At 50.6% G+C, this 20,427-nt stretch overlaps 1 protein-coding gene across 1 annotated transcript in view; it reads left to right on the forward strand.

Annotated features, from left to right (window-relative positions):
* Positions 1-5,638: 5,638 nt before the first annotated feature.
* The window catches only part of AHCYL2 (adenosylhomocysteinase like 2), a 110,719-nt gene continuing 95,930 nt past the window's right edge, over positions 5,639-20,427 (forward strand). Inside the window, exon 1 of the mRNA XM_075141520.1 lies at positions 5,639-6,108. Coding sequence (XP_074997621.1) covers positions 5,686-6,108 — 423 coding nt within the window. The 5' untranslated portion in view covers positions 5,639-5,685. The remainder of the gene's footprint in view (positions 6,109-20,427) is intronic.

Here is a 20,427-nt window from a genome sequence, read left to right on the forward strand (position 1 = left end):
TCTATATTTTATTTTTGTGGGCTTCTTTTTTAAAAGAAAAACTAATGATATGCCATTTTGAAACAAAAAGCTAAAATATTTAATTTTGGAAACAACAGGAGACATCCTGATCCCACCACATCCCCTATGTTTTCCCCCAGGCATGAAAAAAGCCCCCTCAATTTGGCACACAGGGACAAAGAAGTGTTTTTTTAAGGAATAAAAAAAGCATTTATCCTGGGAAACATCCTCGCAAGGGGCTTAGAAGATGGAACCAGCTCTTTGCTCTAGCGGGAAAAATGAGAAGCAACCACCAAAAAACACCATTTAAACAGTTATGGTTAAAAAATCCTGGTTAAAAGGGATGAAAGGTCCGGCACGGGACAAACTCAGCGTAACTTCTCACGCCCGCTGTGCTCGGAGCATCCTGCCCCGGCGCTGGGCCGGGAGCACCGAGCATCCCCACCCAAAAAGCGGCCGGTGGTCCCGCTTACCACCGTGGGTGCTCGTGGTGTCGTACGCTGCTCGGGGTCAGGTTTTGCAGGAGAATAAGAATTAAGAATAAGAATAAGAAGGCAGGGAGGTGCCTTTGCTTCGCTTCTCCCACCGTTTCAGCTCCAGGGTATTTTCCTCTTGCCCCGGGACGGGGATGGGGAGCGCGGAGGCTGCCAGCCACCACCGTGGGTTTCCCCACCCGATGCCACTCGCAGGGAAACCACAGCCAGGAAACCACTAATGTGAGCAGCGAAAGCCGTGCGGTTGCCCGCAGCAGCGCTCGCGTGCGCGACGTGGGACCGGGAAAGGGACCGGAGACCCCTGGGGTGGCCCAGCCAGCTCTGATGGAGGAGATGCCTCCCCCGAGGCGGTTTTATTAGGGACAGGGACAAGGCTGGAACGGGGTCCCCTCCACCCTCAACACCCTCACGCTGGGGTTCGGGACACGTCTGCCCCCCGTGCCTCGTCCCCCGAACCTTTCCCCAAGAGCGTCTTCTCCCTCCGACTCCTTCAGCATCAGGGGAGGTTACCAGCGAGTTTTAAGGACCTGAGGGACAAACCTCCTCCCTTCGGTGACCCAGCTCAGCTCCTTGGCTGGCAAAACCCAGTTAATTTCCCCAGCTGTACATTGAGTATCCTCAGGAAAGAAAGGGAAGAGCTCAAATGGTCACACGTAAATACCGTCCTCTTATTTATTATTCTTTTCCCTTTTGGTGAGGAGCTGTATTTCAGGCTCTGCTTTACATCACAAAGGAGCAAAGAGCCCTTCCTCTTCCCCCTGCCTGCCCTCCCTTTGTGAAAGAGCTTTAATATCTTCCAGTTATTATTTTAAGCCGATTTCCTAAGGAAACGAGGCTCATACATGCCTATGCGTGTGTCTGTCTGTCTGTCCGTCAGGCATCCCCCCGGCACAGTACTCAGCTGTGCTCGGTAGAGACCTGCAGACTTTGTGAAGATTTCGTGAAAATCGAGTGCAGGGAGAGGAATTCCGCACGCGCGCGTGCACCTCGTCCCGCTGTTCTGCGTTTGAGTGGTTTTGGGAGGCGCGGGAGATGAAAATGGGGAGGGTCACGCATCTCCCCGAACACCCCCGAGAGCGTTCATCTGGGCAAGGCAGGGAGGTTTCATGGAATCTGGATCATATTCGCTATGGATACACTTAACCACTCGCCCCCGGCGACAAATGTCGGCGCTATCTGGCCATCTGGTTGCCTCTGCCGTAATGAAACGAATGAAAAGTACGATAGCGCAGGCCGGTCGCAGGGACGTTGCCAGAACAAATCAATAGCTGCAGTAAAATCGGATTGCTCCTATCAAATGTCCAAATGCCATTAGGCAGGGATAGGCTGAATCATCTTAAATTCAAATCTGTAATACAGGAGGTACAATTAGAAGAGCTGATATTATAGGGTGGTATCGCCTTCTACTTTGGGATTATATATATCTTGGCAAGACTGTGTCTGTCTGTCGGCTTACAGTAGGGTATTGGAGTCTTAGAGAATTGAAAAACTTCCATGTAAATCTCTTTTTTTCCCTCTTTTCTTCGTGTCTGGAAGGCTCAGCCTTTGTAGCCCTGCTGGGTGAAGCTGCCCTGCTCTGCGGCTGGATCACCCTGTGCCGCGGGGCTGTGCAGGAGCCTGTACCATCCCAGTTGACGGAGGCTCAGCTGCTTTTAACTGGGATCAGGGAGACGAAGAGGTTCCACGCCGAGCAGGCCTGCCCTTCGTCACTAACCCCAGCACGCAGCCGGCTGCTGGCTCGATTTTTCCAGTGCTGCTTTTAGGACTGAACATCACAGAAATGGACAAATCCAGACAGTGAAAGTGGTTAGTGGGGACTCTGCTGATCCAGTAACCAGCCCGGTCTCCTCCCAGGCAGGCGCCTGGCACCACCAGCCGTTCCCCACGGCGCGGTATGGTCGGATGGAGGATTTCGGGGCAATACGGCAATTCATGAGCCGAACGGCTCAGCCGCGCTCGATTTTGCAGCTGTTTTGGTGGAGAAAAACCCGGGTTTTCTTTGTTTGTGCAAGATCAAAGCATGGGTGTCTGCACCAGAGCACACCCGTGTCTGCCTGGCTTTTCCTCCATCCTTCCCTCTGGTTATCACGTGTCGGGGAAGCAAAGAGGACAGAGACGACTACGAAACGTCTGACATCCATGTCTAATCTCGCTCTTCCCTCACCTCTGGGCTATGATACGCTCCATTTGGGGGTCTATGTGTGCTGGTTCCCACGTAGCGCAGGCATCTGCCTGTGCCCTGCCCCTGCTCCACACCGCGCGGTCCCTTCACAGCAGGATCCTGCACGCCGGGCCCTGCCGGCAGCACCGTGGGCGTTGCCCGTCCCCAGCCCGTCCGGGAAAGAGGTATTTCCACGCCAGCAGGTCAGGCACAGACGAAACGGGCCGGAGACCGCAGCTGAGCTTGTCCTTACAGCTCTGGGAGAGACCGCAGCTATTTTACTCCTTTTCTGGCTTAATTTTGTTGTTTGTGGTCATCGTTGGTACGAGAAACCAGGTTATCTCCCGAGAAGATCTACACGCAGCCACGGCTCTCAAGGGAAAGACTCTCGCCTTTCCGAGGCTGCTTTCTCTGACATCTCCTTTCAGGCAAAGGCAGCCCTGCCTCGCTGCCCGTCTCCTGTCCCTCTTGCCGTCTTCCACACGCGCAGCACGGGGAAGGAGCCAGCCCGAACCTCCCTCATAGGCACCGCTGGCGCCGCTCTCACAGAGCCCCGATTGTTCGAACCGCTCAATCCTCCCTAACCAAATGGCCTCTCCCTTCCTCTCCCGATATCCGTTGTTTTTCCAGATAAATCGTCAAGTACAGCCTAGCACATTACTCAGGTTGCGCGGACGGTTTGCTGGATCTCTGGCAAGCTGTGATATCATCCATTTGCTCAGCGGGCAAGCACTGGTTTGCGCCCCGATGTGACGGAGACATGTCTGATTGGCGCCGGGGTGTTTGGGCACGCCGAGATTAGTGTATGACTTTTTTCCCAGGAAAATGCTATCCCTGGCGGTACCCCCATGTGAGGACTGCGCTCCTTAAAAGGCGAGCAGGGCAAGTGCGGTGAAGATCACACGCTGAGCCGAGCGGGCGATGCACGGCTGGGGTGCAGGTAGCACGAAGGACGGAACTCAGGGTCAGGATTTTGCCCAAGCAGCAGATTCCCCCAGGTCAGGTGTGTGCAAAACAACCCGGCGTTTTTTTTTGTCGGACTGTGGGATCTGCGGCACCAGGAGATGATAACATCTGGAGGATTTCTGCCCCGGGCATCGGCTCCAGGTCAGCACAAGCCCCACTCTGCAGTAGAACCGCAGTGCTGCAGGAGCTGGGGCTTTGCATGGAGCCTGCTCTTGTCTCACGGTTGCAAGAAACACGCAGCGTATGTCGAAGGGGAGGGATATTCATCGGTTATGACTTCAAATCCCTCCCACAGCAGTTTTCAAAGAGTTTTGTTTTCAAAGGCCCCTTTGAGACTGAAGTCTGCCCCGAGACTGAGCTTTCTGATCCTGGAGAGAGGCAGAAATGCGCTGTGAAACCTGCACGCAGATTCCGATTTCACTTCAATAAGGAAATAGCATTACTTCAATAAAGTCGGGACTTTGCCCCGGCACTTTCCACGCACAAAGTAATGTGCTGCTTTTCCTTTAACTTCAACCCCCCTCACACATTCCTCCCGCCACCTCTGGTACAGCGTTGCCTTCAGAGCCCATTAAATGCTTTACAGCCCTTTCTCTCCTCGCCTCCGTCCTAGGCATTTTCCAGTCCAGCTGCCACCCTTGCATATAATGAAACCGTTTTTCCTCCTGTCCCCAGTGAGTTTTTACCAACGCAGCGTGTCATCAGCTGCTGACCAGGTTCTTCCTCTCCAAGCATGAAATCCTCCTTTGGTTTCTCAGGTTTTGCTGCCCCTCTCCCTCGATCACTCCTCTGCATCCTGATTTTGGGGGGTTTTCTGTGGGTTCCTCCCTCTCCTCCCACTGTGCCTCATCTCGCAGCCAGCTCATCCCAAACACAGCTCAGGGCTTGCGAGTGACTCAAACGTACCGGGCTGCGGGTGTTAACTTGGGAATCAGAAACTCTCCCGGACATCGCTATCTTGCCCATTGTTTTTTCCTGCACGTTTCTAACTTCCGACATTTCTGGTGGATCCTGAAACTCCACTCAAGCTTGCAGTATTTCATGCCTCTCCACTTTCCAGGCTCCTCCGCATCCCTCCTGCTTGGCCGACCACATCCCCTTTGGTATCAAGAAACCGTCCTTTTGCCTCCAACCCCAACGTGTCAGAGGCGACCTCCCGCCCCTCGAATGAGACGGGAACGTTGTGCTCGGTCTGCGTTTGCACAGCCCCAACACACAGGCTTCGGTCCTTGGCCTGTGCCCAGAGATACTGCATTAATCCTAATAATGACAATAATAAAAAAAAACAAACAAGGATGCGCTCCTTCCCTAAGAGGAGCTTTCCTGAAGAACAAGATTTAGAAAAACGCGGCTCATTACTGGCTTTTGTTTGTACGGAGGCCCCTGAAGAAAGGCTGACCCACAAAGGGGCTCTGTGGGCTCGCGGAACCTGGCAGGACAGCAAGTTTCTGGGCTCTCAGATGTCGCGCTCGCCTTGCCAGCACGTCTCGGCTCCTCGTTTTCCAGGGTTTTGGCGGAGCAGCGGGCCCGGGAGAGCAGCCTGGCCCAGGCCCTTGTGCTGGGGGGTGCTCAGAGGCCTGTGACCGGTGGCATGACGGGCACCGGCTGAAACACAGAAAATTCCACTAAAACGTAAAAAAAATCCCAAACTTCTCCACAGGGAGGGAGGTCAAGCGCTGCACCGGCCGCCCCCACAGGGCGTGGGGGCCGCTGGAGGCCCCACGGCCCGGGCGCGGCCCCGGCCGGCCCTGACGGGGCTGCTCCTCCCGCCGCCGCCATTCCGCGCCTCTGCCCCGCGCGGGCGACAGCGGCGGGACGGCGGCGCGGCCCCGCCGGACTACATTTCCCAAGCGCCCCCGCGCCGCGCCGCGGGTAGGCGGGGCACGGGGAGGGGAGGCGCGGAGGCTGCCGGGAGTTGTAGTCGCGGCGGGGCGGCGGGCGGGGCGGGGCGGCGGGCGGGAGGACTGCACGTCCCGGCGTGCCCCGCGGGCCGTGAGGGGGCGGTGGCGGGGGAGGGGCGGGCGGTCCCTGAGGGAGCCGGAGGCGGCGGCGGCGGCAGCGGCGATGTCGGTGCAGGTGGCAGCCCCCGCCGTGGAGCTGAAGGAGCTGAGCGGCCCCATGGATAAGGCGGCGGGGCCACCGTGTGAGCCGGTGACCGCTCACCCTCCCGGGCACGGTGTGGCCGCGGCCCCCTGCCCGCTGCCGGCCGCCGAGCGTGAGGCGGCCCCGGCCCCGGCCCCGGCCCCGGCGTCCTCCTCCTCCTCCTGCGGCGGCGAGCGGCCTCCGCTGAGCGGCTGCCCCGGGCTGTCCGCCGCCGGGCTGCCGCCGGGCGCTGTCAAGGTACCGCAGGCTTCGGCCATGAAGCGGAGCGACCCGCACCACCCCCAGCACCGGCACCGCGACGGCGGCGACAGCGGCGGCGCCGCGGCCGAGGCGCTCGTCAGCCCCGACGGCACCGTCACCGAGGCGCCGCGCACCGTCAAGAAGGTAACGGGGAAGTGGGGGGGGTACACGGGACTGGGGGAGAGTACCCACCCGCGGGCGTGGGGACCCCCCCCTCCCGCGGCTTTGTGCGCCCCGTCCCGCTGAGCGGGGACCCCGCACCCCCACCGGGACATCCCCGGGGGACACACACACCCCGCCGGGGAGGGGGAACCGTCCCGCTGCTTGGGGACACGGCGGTGCCTCCCTCCGGGCAGGGACCGTCGCGGCGTGGGGGTCCCCGGTGCGCCCGTGGGGCTGCTCCCGTGGCCGTGGCTGCGTTTTGGGGACACGCTCCTCCGGGGTCGTGGGGTCCCGTCCACTCCTTGTGTCCCCGTGTGCCTCTGCCTTGTGGGTAAGCGTGGGGTGCACACACAAGCAGTGTGGATATGCCCACGGGTGTGTGTGACCAGCGTGATCCTGCTCTGGGGGTCCGTGTCAGCTGTACGTGTGCCCGGAGATGTGTCCTCGTAGGGTACGTGCTTGCTTACACACTCGCATCCGCCAAGGAGTGTAGGTGCACGCTGGGTGTGTGTACGCCGCGCTCCCGCACACCCGGGTATAAGGGTGTTTGCGGGAAAAGCGTGTGCCAGGTACGTGAGCTCCCGGGTGCGCGTGGGTTCAAATCGGGTTCACGTCCCCGGGGTTATCTGCTCGCTCGGAAATACTGATATGCACCAGATAAAAATGTAAAGGGAGGTGCCCGTCCCGTTAGCATGGGAGGGATAATCAGGCGTACCCAGTGTGCACGCTGTATGGCTGAGTACGTGCTCGCACGCGCCCCGGGGTGGGTCTGCATGGGGTGCCCCGTCCTCAGGGGTGCCCCTGTCCCGGCGCTTGCCCGGCGGGGTGTACGGGTGCACTCTGGGAACGCAGGGACCGCTGTCTGTGCGGCAAGCGTGTGCTGGGCGTGCACCTATGGATGTGGCAGGTACGCACCGTCCCCTCGAACTGTGCCTGTCCTGTGAGCGCGTGCCCAAGAGTGCGTCTGCCCCATAGGTGTGCACGTGCACTGGTATGTAACCTCTAGATACGTACATTGTTTAAGTATATATACCCCCGAGGTATATATGCACATACAGGAGTACCCATGGCTGGTTATGCGTGTGTTGGCAACCACTTTTGTACTTACACATGAATACGCAGGCATAGCCCTAGCTATACATCCACTTGTGTATATATGAACCCACATGTGTGGAGGTAAGTACACAGGTACAGAGGTGGACGTGCACGCTTACATAATGCATACCGGTATGTATGCAAACATGCATATAGATGCGTACACACATACAGGTGTCTACGCATGTGTGACACGTACCTTCACACACAGGGGAAGTATATCTGCAAGTTTACACGGTTCGATGCCTATAGGGATGCAAACATCAGTGCACATGTACGTATACAGGTGTGCGTACACGTGTCTATAGCTCCACAAACGCTGACAGAGATAGGTATATATGCAGTAAGGTACACCTGCTCTCCTTGGATGCCTACGTATGGGTGCAAAGCAGCACCTTTGTGCCTATAGGTACCTACATGCCACGTGCTCAGGCATGCCCTTGTACCTTTGCATATCTGCTCACACCCGGCTGTACAGATGTAGACATCCTTATAGACACAAATGCATTCAGACGCACACAGACAGCCCCGTGTGTGTCATGTCTAGACATCCCCGTGCCTTTGCATACGCAGATTATGCGCATCCCAATGCCCACCTATAGAGAGCAGACCTAAGTCCGCTCTTTGACCCGTTCATGTAGATCCGTGCGTATCCAAGCTCCTCAGGTGGATGCACCCATGGACATGGATACTCCCTGGAGTGGGAGGATACATGTGCTCTCCTATAGATACAGCCATACATCCCTTCATGGATGGCTGTAGGGAAATGCACATTTTCTGCAGAGACTGCTGAGTAGGAGCAACCCGAGTTGTTGGTGTCTGGCACCCTTCCCTTTGGGAATCTCAGGAGAAGGAGTTCTTCTCCATGATGTAAGAACCTTTTGGGGAACGTAGGGGAAGAAGTGTCCCTGTCATAAGGGGAACCTCCCTACTCATGAAACTTTGGGGTGAAGACTTCATCTACATATTGCTGGACTTCCACCCTCTTTCATTGTCGCTCTAATATTTCCTCTCCCTTTGGAGGGTCCGGGATGAGGGATTTTGTCTCCATAACCGTGATCTCCTCCTGTGTGACTTCCCTGAAGATGGAGTCTCTCCTGGAGACTCTGTGGGAAGGAGCACATCTCTGTAAGGCAAGGTCTGCCCATGAAGAGAGTCTGGATCAGGGGCTCCTTCATCCTCTTAGAAATCCCTGCTGGGGGGGTTCAGCTCCTCCGTAAAGGACATTTTTCCACTAGGATTGTGACTTCTGTCCCCGGTGTCTGCAGCCCTCTCCATTTGATATCCTAATGCAATCTCTCTATTTTTAGAGCCCCTCAGGGTATCCATATTTCTCCTCAAGTGTGCTTAGTACTTCTAAACTCCTCCCTTATTCCTCTCTTTTTTGTGTTAACCAACAAAAAGGGTGTCTCGTTGCACGCCCCTCCCGAAGTCCAGCTCTTGTCTGGCGAGAGGAGCACAGTGTTAGGTGACACATTGGCATCACCGAGTCTGGGAGGGAAGGGGAGTATTGACGGTGGGCGATGGGCTCGTTATCTGAAACAGCTTGAAGGAATCTGGATCCCTCTCCCTGGGTGCTCCTAATAGCAGCAGAGGGTGCTTTGTAAGAGAGGGGCAAAGGATGCCAGGCTTTCAGGAGAAACCTGGATGCAGGAGGAACAGCCAGCAAGCTTACGGAGCAGCAAAGCTCCCCAGCTGGCTCCCTTTGCTTTGGGTGATGAGTTTGTTTAGGAGCCGACAATCTGTCTGGTTGCTAAAGGAAGCGAGATGTGTTGATGGAGGGTATCTGGGAGTACATACTGTTCCTTCGCTTTCTTTTCCCCCGTACTGTTGCTTTCCAGTGACTTCAGTGTGTGCGTTCCAGAGACTTGAGAGGTTGTTAGGCATTTCGTTTACCAGATTTACAAATTCGGAGTCCTTTCCGCCGTTTCTTAGGAAGTCGTGTTATTTAAATAAAACATCAGATTTGGTAGCCATAAAATTGTTCCCAGTCCTGTGACTGAAAAATTGGGCACGCAAAGCTGAAGCATCTGTTGAAAGAAGGTTTAGTACAAAAATAAGTCTAAAAGAAGCAGATAAATTTTTTAGTCAAATCCAGTAGAACTTTGCTTTAGTACCTGAAGTAAAAGTCTATTTAAAATATATAAGCAAGATCATACCAAATTCGTAGTGAAACCAAGTAAACTGTAGTTCTTACAGTGTTTGCTGGGCAAAAAATCCCTGTAGATTTTCTTGACTGGTTTATATCTTTTTGACACATTTCCCACAGCATTCTCCTGGAGAAACTGGCTGCTCATGGCTTGGACGGGTGCACTCTTCGCTGGGTAAAAAACTGGCTGGAGGCCGGGCCCAGAGAGTTGTGGTGAACGGAGTTAAATCCAGCTGGCGGCCGGTCACGAGCGGTGTTCCCCAGGGCTCAGTACTGGGACCGGTCCTGTTCAATATCTTTATCAACGATCTGGACGAGGGGATCGAGTGCTCCCTCAGTCAGTTTGCAGAGGACACCAAGCTGGGCGGGAGTGTTGATCTGCTGGAGGGTGGGAAGGCTCTGCAGAGGGACCTGGACAGGCTGGGTCGATGGGCCGAGGCCAATGTATGAGGTTCAACAAGGCCAAGTGCCGGGTCCTGCACTTCGGCCACAACAACCCCATGCAACGCTACAGGCTTGGGGAAGAGTGGCTGGAAAGTGCCCGGAGGAGAAGGACCTGGGGGTGCTGGTCGACAGCGGCTGAACATGAGCCGGCCGTGTGCCCAGGTGGCCAAGAAGGCCAACGGCACCCTGGCCTGTATCAGAAATAGTGTGGCCAGCAGGAGCAGGGAGGTGATCGTGCCCCTGTACTCGGCACTGGTGAGGCCGCACCTCGAATCCTGTGTTCAGTTCTGGGCCCCTCACTCCAAGAAGGACATGGAGGTGCTGGAGCGTGTCCAGAGAAGAGCAACGAAGCTGGTGAAGGGCCTGGAGCACAAGTCTGATGGGGAGCGGCTGAGGGAACTGGGGTTGTTTAGTCTGGAGAAGAGGAGGCTGAGGGGAGACCTCATCGCGCTCTACAACTACCTGAAAGGAGGTTGTAGCGAGGTGGGGGTTGGTCTCTTCTCCCAAGTAACAGCAATAGGACGAGAGGAAATGGCCTCAAGTTGTGCCAAGGGAGGTTTAGATTGGACATTAGGAGAAATTTCTTCATCGAAAGGGTTATCGAGCACTGGAACAGGCTGCCCAGGGAAGTGGTGGAGTCACCATCCCTGGAGGTATTTAAAAGACGTGTAGATGTGGTGCTTAGGGACATGGTTTAGTGCTGGACTTGGCAGTGCTGGGTTGACGGTTGGACTTGATGATCTTAAGGGTCTTTTCCAACCTAAATGGTTCTATGATATTCTATATATTAAAAGTACTGTTTTTTCTGGGTTTTTTTGCCTTTCCTTGACATTTTAACATGCGTTAAGTAATGTGTGAGCTAATGTTTATTTCATAGTTGGGACACAAGCACAGAGTTCCCAGTAAATAGCCGTGACTGTTCTTTCCTCTAATACCACTCTCATTTGAAAACTATTTTTATGTTGGCTTAGTATTTTACTTACACCTGTCTGCCTTTAGGTGGGCTAATTAATATTTTACCTTGATAGAGAGGGGACAGTACACGTGCCCGAATTGGCAAGTGTTAACAACTTTGCAAGTTTGTATTTTTATTTATTTAGGTGATTGCTTCATTTTGTTGTAATATTACAGCCGATGTATAGTCCTGATCCTGCAGTCTTGCACACCTGCTCGTGCAAGAAATGATGGCACTCCTACAAACCCAGAGGTCAAAGTCAAGTACACTGAGCTCGTCTTCATGACACCTGCAGAGGTGGTTCCCATCAGATATAGGTGAAGATCTCTGTAATCACGTTTTTGTTCTCTTTGGATTCTTGCTGTAGATCCGTGCTCTCAAGAAATGGCCAGAAGACCTCATTTCTGAGATAACATTGGACTTGACTCTTACTTGGCTAATGGATGTGGCTGTGACCTTTACGTGCATCTACACAGGTAGATTTAGCCGACCCTGCTTGTCTGGCACCGCTTCAGAGCTCGCTGCCTCTGAGAAGGGCTAGTGAGTGGGTCTGAGGCGTGGGCTGATGGCCTGAGCTTCTCCAGTGGCCGGGTGCTGCTGCAAGGGGTTGTCCAGGTCTTCTCCTGTCTCTGACTGCGTGTCCTGACCCTCTCCTCTTCCCCTCCTGCCAAGTTCTCAGGTGGCTCCAAGATGGGGCAGTTCAGAGAGCTCAAAGTGCATAAAATTCCTCACTTTAAGTTGGGTTAGTTTTCTGTTGGCGTGATCCCCTCCAACGTGGGGTCAAGGAAGAGCCGGGAACGGTGCAGGAGAAGTGGCACGAGCAGGTTGGTGGAGATGGGAGGGATGGAAAGACCTCTCCAGCAGCGGCTGGATGCTGAATTGGCTCGGCTGCGGTGCGAGTCTGCACCCTGCGCGGCTGCTGCCGGCGTGCTAACGCGACGGGGTGCTGGCGGCAGCTGGCTGGGGTGACTCAGGAGGTGCGTGGTTTGTTCCGCCGTCCCCGCTCCCGGAGCAGGGTGAGCCACGGGGCTGAGTAACAGTTTCAGGTATCCCGGGCTGAACTTATCCATGGATGTGAGTCAAGGCCCTGAGTCACATGAATCGTTTACAGGTTTAGATTTGGACGTGTACTGGTGTTTTAATGATGAGGTGATCGCTCACTGGCTTTGGTGGGGGTGGTCCCTTATCTTTTGTGTTATTTCTTAGGGTGTTCCTAGATGAAGGCGGCTGAAAGTCGCAGAACTTCTGGAAATGTCGTTAGTGTGCGTGGGGTGGGAGCTAGAAGAGGTTGTAATTAAGACTCCCAAACTGATTAGCTGTGTGATCTTAGCCCTGTGATGATAACTCTGTGCTCCTCTTTCTTTAGCTGAGAGAAGAACATGTACTTAAACAGATGCACTTCTTGGTTTAATGGTTCTTAACTACTCGGCAAGTAAGGCGTAGTAGATGCTTGTACACCATACTGGGAAGTTTAAATGACAGCAATTGTGTAGCTGCGAAGTTTTATATTAAGCATGTACCAATTTACAAAACGAAAGGCTATTTGTTTTTTTGTTCCAGCCACTGAGTACGGAAAGCACAGCTTACTCCTTGCATTTCAAGCTGTGTTCTTTTGCTCCTTAGCATCATTAAAACAGAGGTTTTAGAATTGGAAGGGATTGATTTGCTGGTTTGTCGGTGCTGTTGATTCACGTGGGGGGCTAGAGCAGAGCACAGCTTGCTTTTCCAGAGCTACGCCGCCTCTGCAGTGCCAGTGGCTGTAGAAAGCTGTGGCTTTTGTCTGTGGGCAAAGCAGAAAAAGCATGGCGCAGAGGTATACAGTAACGAGGCGCACATCCTTGTGTAATGTCGCTGCTTGAGTATAACCTTTCTAAAACTCCTCACTGTAAAATTCTTCGGTGAAGGGATTACATCAAAATAAATGCCTGGTGCTCGCTAGACTGGCACATCACCTGACTGGTGAGCTGCGATGGGAGGTTTTATTCTGCTCAGGCTGTAAATGACTCTCGTGTGGCTTGTCTAAATGATGATTCTGACCTTGACTCCCAGCAGATTTCACTGCCTGTGATGAAAGTGTAGCTTTTCCCTTGTAAATGTGTGTAAATTCCTTGCGACGTTCCCACGTCGTTTTGTGGGGCAGAGGGATTTTTTTGGCAGGTGTGTGCTCCGTTAAGGATTTCTTACGTGCTTGTGCGTTGGTTTTCTATTTTCTCAGTTCATTCTAACCCCTAGTGATCACTTATGCTAGGTAATAAATGTTTCCCCCGAGGCTGAATTCCCAAGTGCTGCTCATAATGAGTGTGGTTTGAATGCTATTTAGTAAAATCTTATAATTGGAGGCCATATTCTTTTATTACGTATAATACTCATGGGTCTGTCTCCATACGAATGTGCGCAGTTTAATTTTAGAAGGTGCCTGCATGTGACTGCTCGGAACTGTGTACAAAGATCAATACGTCAACCTTTGGCATGGAGGCTCTGGAACAGAAGAGAAGATAAAAGAAGATTGGGGGACAAGTGATAGAAAAATAATGGCTGTGAATGCGAGTGGATGGCAGGCTGTAAACGTAATGACTGGAAATGAGAAGCCGGGGTGTGGTTCAGGGTACCTCGGACCTTGTGGCTGTGAATGGCACACTTGCGTTTTGCCGGGAGGCTGCGGCACCGTACCTCTGTTGCTTTCTCAGGTAAAAAATGTTGAAACACATAATGATCTCTGTGTTTGTGTCTTTCCTGGAGGGACAGAAACCCGGTATTTGAATTTACAGGCAATTAGAAGCGTAGTCTTAGCTTTGGCCCGGACTTGACGCTTGAAAGATGAGCAAGGTAAAGCAATTACGACTTTCAGAGCCATGTTTGACCTTTTAGGTTTTCTTTTTAACTCTGTCTAGTGAATTGTAGAACAATGTGATGATTTAACTCAAACAAGGAAGAGAGGGAGGTAAAACTAAAAAGAAAGAAATCAGTGAGGTAGTGCAGGGATAACAGGCAGATTTCTCTGTATGACCGAGTGACCTGCAGCATTGGTTAAATTTGAAGAATACTAAAAACTGAAAGAATGGAATTGCTCCAAATGTTCTGTAGAGCTACTGCAGTGGTAGGGTACAAAAACTAGCCACTTATTTGTCTTCTTTGATATTTATTTTCTTCTTCAATTTTGCAGGTTCAAGCCAGAGATCCAAGAGTAGAACCTCAGTCATGTGAAGGAAACTTCCTCCCTGAAATACGATGGCTGACGTCCTGTTAAAGTCCTATATAGAGAGATGAGCTATAGGCAAGTTACAAAATCTAAATGATGAACGGAAGAGAGACGGCCCGAGAAATTAGGTCCAGCCTCTGAATGAAAATACTGGGGGCTGCTTGCTTTATGTCCCAGCAAAACTGTTAGGTTCTAGGGCTTCAAATGAGCAACAAACTGACTAGGAGGAAAAGGGTGAATTAAGGATAAAGTAAGCTTTAAATATTTCTTGCACAAAATCCTCTATGCTCAGGTCTGCAGTTAAAGGTATTTGTAGCAAAAAAACCCCACCAAAATGCCTCAATTTCAGTCTAGAGAAGCCATAATTAAGTTCATTTCTTCCTTTCTTATCGATGTCAGTTCAGGGTCTTTCTTGATAGAAAGTTTATAAATACAAACGTGAGGTGGGGAGCCTTGCAACCAGACTTCCACAAGAGCAGTCGCTCTCAGTCACTGATGCAGGCTGCAAACAGAAAGGGAAAAATTGTTGATATTTTTAGTTGCAACAGCAATCCTGTCTTCTGTTAGAAGCAGACTTCTCGAGATTAAGATGAAATATTGCCATGAGGTAAAAAGGAGAGAAGGTTTAGTAAATTCTGTTTACTCGCTTTTGTTGTGCAGCCGTGGAGAAACTCTGTAGTGCCCGCTCGCAGGTGTGCCGCAGACAGCGGAGAGAGGCAAAGCCGATTCTGGAAAACTAAATTCAGTGCATGCGCACTGGATTAACGGAAGACTTTTTGGGCTTTAAGCTTAATCCAAACTCTGAAATGGGAGAAGTCAGTACGTGAGAAAATAGGGGTTGTTTTTGGAGAACACTTCTCAGCTGACCGTTTCCCTGCTTAAGGCCTTGAAGCAGTAAATTGCTGTCATGCTTGTGCCCACTAGCTTTGTACTGATACCTTTAGAAAACTTTTTTTTTGTTGTTTCTAGTTATATTTTAGGAAGGCCAATGTTACCTAAGTATGTTGGCTTGGCATCAATGCTTTTTTGCATCAAAAAATTGTGCAGCTCTTCGTAGAGCAGGAATTCAGCCTTGCAGACAGAGCTGTTGATGAACTACTGGCTTCCTAACAAAACTTTGAAACTTCATATTTTTCGTAGGTGCAGCTCATCTAATCTGTGCTTACTCTGAAATACAATTAATAGAATCAATCTCAGTATTCTTAATTCTATCAGAAGTTTTAACTTCTTATTCTGCAAAAGTGTACATGAAGCTGATTAAATTGGTGTCCTGATTTACAATGCTCCTCCCCAGGTATGAGCTTTCATGCAGTTTGTGCTGTAGAGAGAACCTTTAACTGTTTTCCAACAACAATACTATAATAAATTAAAAAATACATGTATAATTATCTAAATATGTATTGAAATATTTTTAGTTTTTATTATAGTAGAAATACGCACAGATGTCTCAAGTGAAATGGTTGTTAAAGAGAGCAGAGGCTTTCGTGTGACTTTCCAGAAGATTCTGTGACCAGCAGAACAGTTCCCTGAAGTGAATGACATTTGCAGGGACTTCTCTGAGAATCGAATGACATGGTCATGCTTGTGTTCTTTTTATGTCTGAGATGAAAAGCTTTTCAGCAAATGTAACATTGGACTGCTCTAGAATAAGCAAGGATGGATGAGAGCCTGGAATTAACGTTCCTCTGCACCCTCAAAAAGCTCACCATGGCGCTGGAAGGCTTTGTAAAGTATTTTCCTGCTTTTGTGAGATAGCACCGCTTCATCTCAGGTTTGGAGCTGGGGTATTGATGCACTGAAATTAAGACCACTTGTCAATATATTTGCCACTGTGAAGTGGCAAAGATCTGGCCTTTTTCCCCAGATGTCTTAGAATCATAGAAGGCTTTGGGTTGGAAGGGACCTTTAAAGGCCATCTAGTCCAACCCCCGTGCAATGAGCAGGGACATCTTCCACTAGATCAGGTTGCTCAGAGCCCCGTCCAACCTGACCTGGAATGTTCCCAGGGATGGGGCATCGACCACCTCTCTGGGCAACCTGTGCCAGGGTTTCACCACCCTCAGTGTAAAAAATGTCTTCCTTATATCTAGTTTGAATCTCCCCTCTTTTCGTTTCAAACCATTCCCCCTTGTCCTGCCGCAACAGGCCCTGCTAAAAAGTCTGTCCCCATCTTTCTTATAAGCCCCTTTAAGCACTGAAAGGCCGCAATAAGGTCTCCCCAGAGCCTTCTCCTCTCCAGGCTGAACAACCCCAACTCTCTCAGCCTTTCCTCACGGCAGAGCTGTTCCATCCCCTGATCATCTTCGTGGCCTCCTCTGGACCCACTCCCACAGGTCCATGTCTGTCCTGTGCTGAGGACCCCCGAGCTGGACGCAGCGCTGCAGGGGGGTCTCACAGAGCAGGGGGTCTTGTGTCATTATTAAATAGCACTCTGTTATTGAAGCATAGTTCCCACCGACTTCAGTTGGAGCTGTGAGCGCTGGGCACTCCTCTAAGTTCTGGATCACGAGCCACGAAAAGATGATGATCTTACAGTTAGTGGCCAGATGTGAGGGTGTCTTGCCTAGCACTGCTGAAGACGTGCCTAAACAGATGCAGGCAGAGCCACATTTGCTCTGCACATGCTGAATTGGTCAGATGTGAGTCACTTCATGTCTAGTTCTTTTGGGGATGTATCGGCACAGCGCTGTGCATGAGCCGACGCTACCACTGTGCAGCTTCTGGACCAGAGCTGGCTTCTGTCCATCCAGCCTAAGCTCCAGTCTGTCTGCACCTGCCTGCGTAGACTTGCCTATAGCAACTTTGGCAAAGAAAAATACAGAATTTAATTACGTAGGGCAGCGTTTAACAGCCTAACCAAAACCCCTTGTTCTTGAAGTCTCCTGCCTCCTTCTCTGTGCACTTTGCAGCTTCCCAACAGAGGAGGCAAAGCGTCAGCAAAGTCCAGTCCTGAAACCGTGTTCTGTCCACTGCTGGAGACAGGTTCTTCTGGAAGCAATAGTGTGTGTGCGCTTACTTGCAGCGTGTGTGACTTCAGGCTGAGTGAACGACCTTACTTCTGGGATTCTTTATTTTTGGTCAGCTTTCCAGCCTCAGTATTTTTCTAATAGCATTTTTAGCATTTTGCTATCTGAAATGTTGGAACTCTGCTGTGTGCCGACCTTCCTTTAAATTGCAGGGGTGGCAATGTTGGTACTCCAGGTATTTTTTTTTTTCTCATGACAGAGCCTGAAATAGGCAGCCAGTTGCATTTTTCATGAGTGTCAGGAAGAAGAGGAAAGTCGGTTGAAAAATTAGTTAGCTACCCTGAACTGCTGAACCACTCTATTTCAGATTTTATTCCGAAAGCAAGTATTTAAAAATAGAAGAAGTATGAACACGCCTTCATCTGACAGTTAGGAACCTTTGCTTGTTATTTACTTCACAGAGGTGAAGTGATCGACATTTAATCCTGAAGTGATGTGAGAAAAACCAGGGGATGGACTGTTTAGGACCAATTTAGGAAAACAGCTTGCTGCAGTTCATGCTGGTATCTGTTCCCAGCAAGCTTTCCTTCCAGCTACCCAAAAGCTTGCTGACTCAGATGTGGTGTTCTCTCCATGACTTTAGTGTTTATGGAGGTGGGGAAATCTGGATCCTTTTCAGTATCGGCTAAGATCGTTTTTATTGTTTGCAGAATGCACTAGCATGTGTTTGATGTGGATTTTTTTTTTTTTAAAAAAAACCCAACCTTCTACATTCTGGGATGAGAGATTACTGCCATAATTTCCAGCATTTCACATCGACCAGTTAGGTATTAATTGAAGTGGCTTTCTGTAATACTGAACTGCTGTAATTTTTCTGCTCTTCACTGGCTTTGAATCCCACTTCAGTCTTGCTAGCTGCTGTTAGTGGGTGAGATTTCAAGAGTCGACAATAAAATCCTTTTTGTTTTCAAGTAATGTAAAAAGCAGTTAATTCTCTTGAAGATTTGATTCAGGTGCATAAGGTATTATTACTTTTATGTGATTTTAGCAAGTACGTTGAGGCTGCTACTTGGCTTCCCATGATGAAAGATGCGATAGAAGTGAAAATGTTTGCGTGCTCCCTTCATTTGTTCAGCTTTCCCTCGGCTGCTTCGGAGACGGTGGCAGGTTGTAGAGGTGATGAACCGGGGTAAAAGCCAGAAGGCAAGGAGTAATATTTCAGAGATACTGAGTGTACGTATTATTTTTGTATAATTTCTTCTTTTTTGGACGGTGATAAGCCACCTGGCAAGTTCAGGCAAACAGCCTGAGAAGCCGCAAGCAGGTAGCTGGTGAACTGTCGCTTTATTTCATGCCCTGTGTGCGGCAAGGCGGGTGCTTGCTTTGCCATGTGTTGTGCGTGCTGAGGAGGTGAGGAGTTCACAGGACTTAGTGACGTTTGCTTTAGCTGAGAATTAGTCTTCTGCTAGACTGCTTTTGAAAGTCAAGACATACAGTAGCGATACGTCGTGCTGCCGTGTTTTAAACCAGCCGGGAGCGGGGAGGGCAAACAGGTTGGGCCAAGAGGTAAGCTTTGCTAGGGTCTGGGTTTGGGCGCCTGTTTTTCTGTCGGTAAGGCAATGCCTGTCTGTAAGGCGTGATGACACTAACTGGGACTGCTAACTGGTGCTTTGCTTTCTCTTTGTGAAGTAAAACCTGGACTCCAGCCCATCCTCCGGCCTGCAAACCTGTTAGAAATGGATTATCTTTTGAATCACACTGACCTGAAAATGAAGTAGATTTCAAGACATTATTGTAGTTGGTGTCAAATTCCGTGTTGTGTTATTTCTGTACGTATTGAAGGATTAAGCATCTTTTAAATCTGAAGGGGAGTGAAGATGTCAAGAAGCAAGCATTCATTGCGGGTTTGTCTTTTTTTTTAATGTGTCATGTTATTTTTTTTATGTGTAATTGTAAGATTTTTTTTGTAGGAAAAAGTAGGGACTAATTTTTGGAGCTTTAGAGTGAACCTAGTTTGGTCTTCAATTTTGAAAGCAGTAAGAGGAAAAGAATTACTTGTCTTCAAGAAGGACAGAGCTAGTACTTTTATTTGACCTTGGTAGTTGAATGTAACTTTTCAGATCCTTTAAGTAATGTTAGTGGAAATGGCTCTTTTGGTAGCAGAGATTGCAAAGGTGTTGCCTGAGTGCACTCTGACTCTTCTCCCTGCCAGTCTGTGTCCAGGTTTCACCCGTCCTTCAGAAGGGACGAGCATCTGAGAGCGCTTGGAGAGGCCATCTGTGCAGTAAAAGCCAGTCCAGGCTTTCCTCTTAGCTATCACTTACCGTGTTCTTACCTGATTTTTGACAAATATCATCTTGTTCCATTACTCTCTTTCCAGAATACTGCCGCAAAGGTCGTTTTCCTGCTGGCTTATGCAAGGCCTCTCTGTAGCCATGCATGAGTTCTCTTGTCCCCACTCCACCAAGGACTTGCCTGTATTCTCAGACCTTTTCACGGTCTCCTGCTCTTTCCTCCTTGGGAAGTCAATGCCTCAGTGTCATCCTTGGTACTAACTCCCACCAGACGCTTGTTAGCGCAGAAATGGCTTGCTTGGAACCGCATCTTCCATATTGCCTTTGCGCTTTGGAGGAGGCTGGCGCAATCATCTGCAAAGCTGCCATTTATCCTTCTTCAAGTTCTTCTTCATTGGATGCCAACAGAAGCCTGACAATGGCAAGGCGTCGATATGCTAACACCCCTTATCGCAGGGGGAGCTGGAAGCTACGTTGGCGTGCAGCTTGCTGGGCTGTTGCACTCAACTAACCCGTTTTCATCCTTTTTCCGATACGGGAGTACAAAACTGCGGGAGGTGCAGCATGGAGACTGAAGGTCTTGGCTCGGAAAGGAGTGGGTAGACAACGCGGTTGATATCCCGGTCTGGACAGAGGTGGAGGACTGGGTAGGAGGACCTGCAGCGCTGAGGTCCCAGCTCCCAAGGGCTGGAGTATCGGCTAATACTGTCTCTTTCCTTGTTTCCTCTGTCAGCTTTTATCCAGCTATTTTTTTTATCTAGAACGTATGATCTTCTGGGCTCAGGGCTCCTGTGAAGGCCGAAGCAGCAACGCTTTCCTGTTATAAAGCAGTGATTTATTTCAGGATCCTAGATCTTGCGTCCTTCCAAACAGGTTTCATTTGTCTTGTTTGGATCAAATATTAAAAGTCATCATAACTTACCTGCTAGAGCTAGAAGTGATTTTGTACACGGCCAGAAAGGAAAGATTCCCAGCAATCAAGTAGCAAAGCACTAATAGCATGCCGGAGCTCGGCATGGGTATTAGCTATTTCCTCTGCCTCTGCTTTATTAGTACCGCTCTGATCTATTTCTTGTGCTCCGGTGGATGTTGAGATCTAACCTGCTGCCACTGAGACTGATGACAGGAGAGCTGCAGCTTCGAAGGAAGGTATTTCAGACTGCAGTGTTTTAAACACTGCGTTAAGTATTGCTGCAGTA

Source organism: Calonectris borealis, chromosome 1 (assembly GCF_964195595.1).
Source record: "Calonectris borealis chromosome 1, bCalBor7.hap1.2, whole genome shotgun sequence".
NCBI lineage: Eukaryota > Metazoa > Chordata > Aves > Procellariiformes > Procellariidae > Calonectris > Calonectris borealis.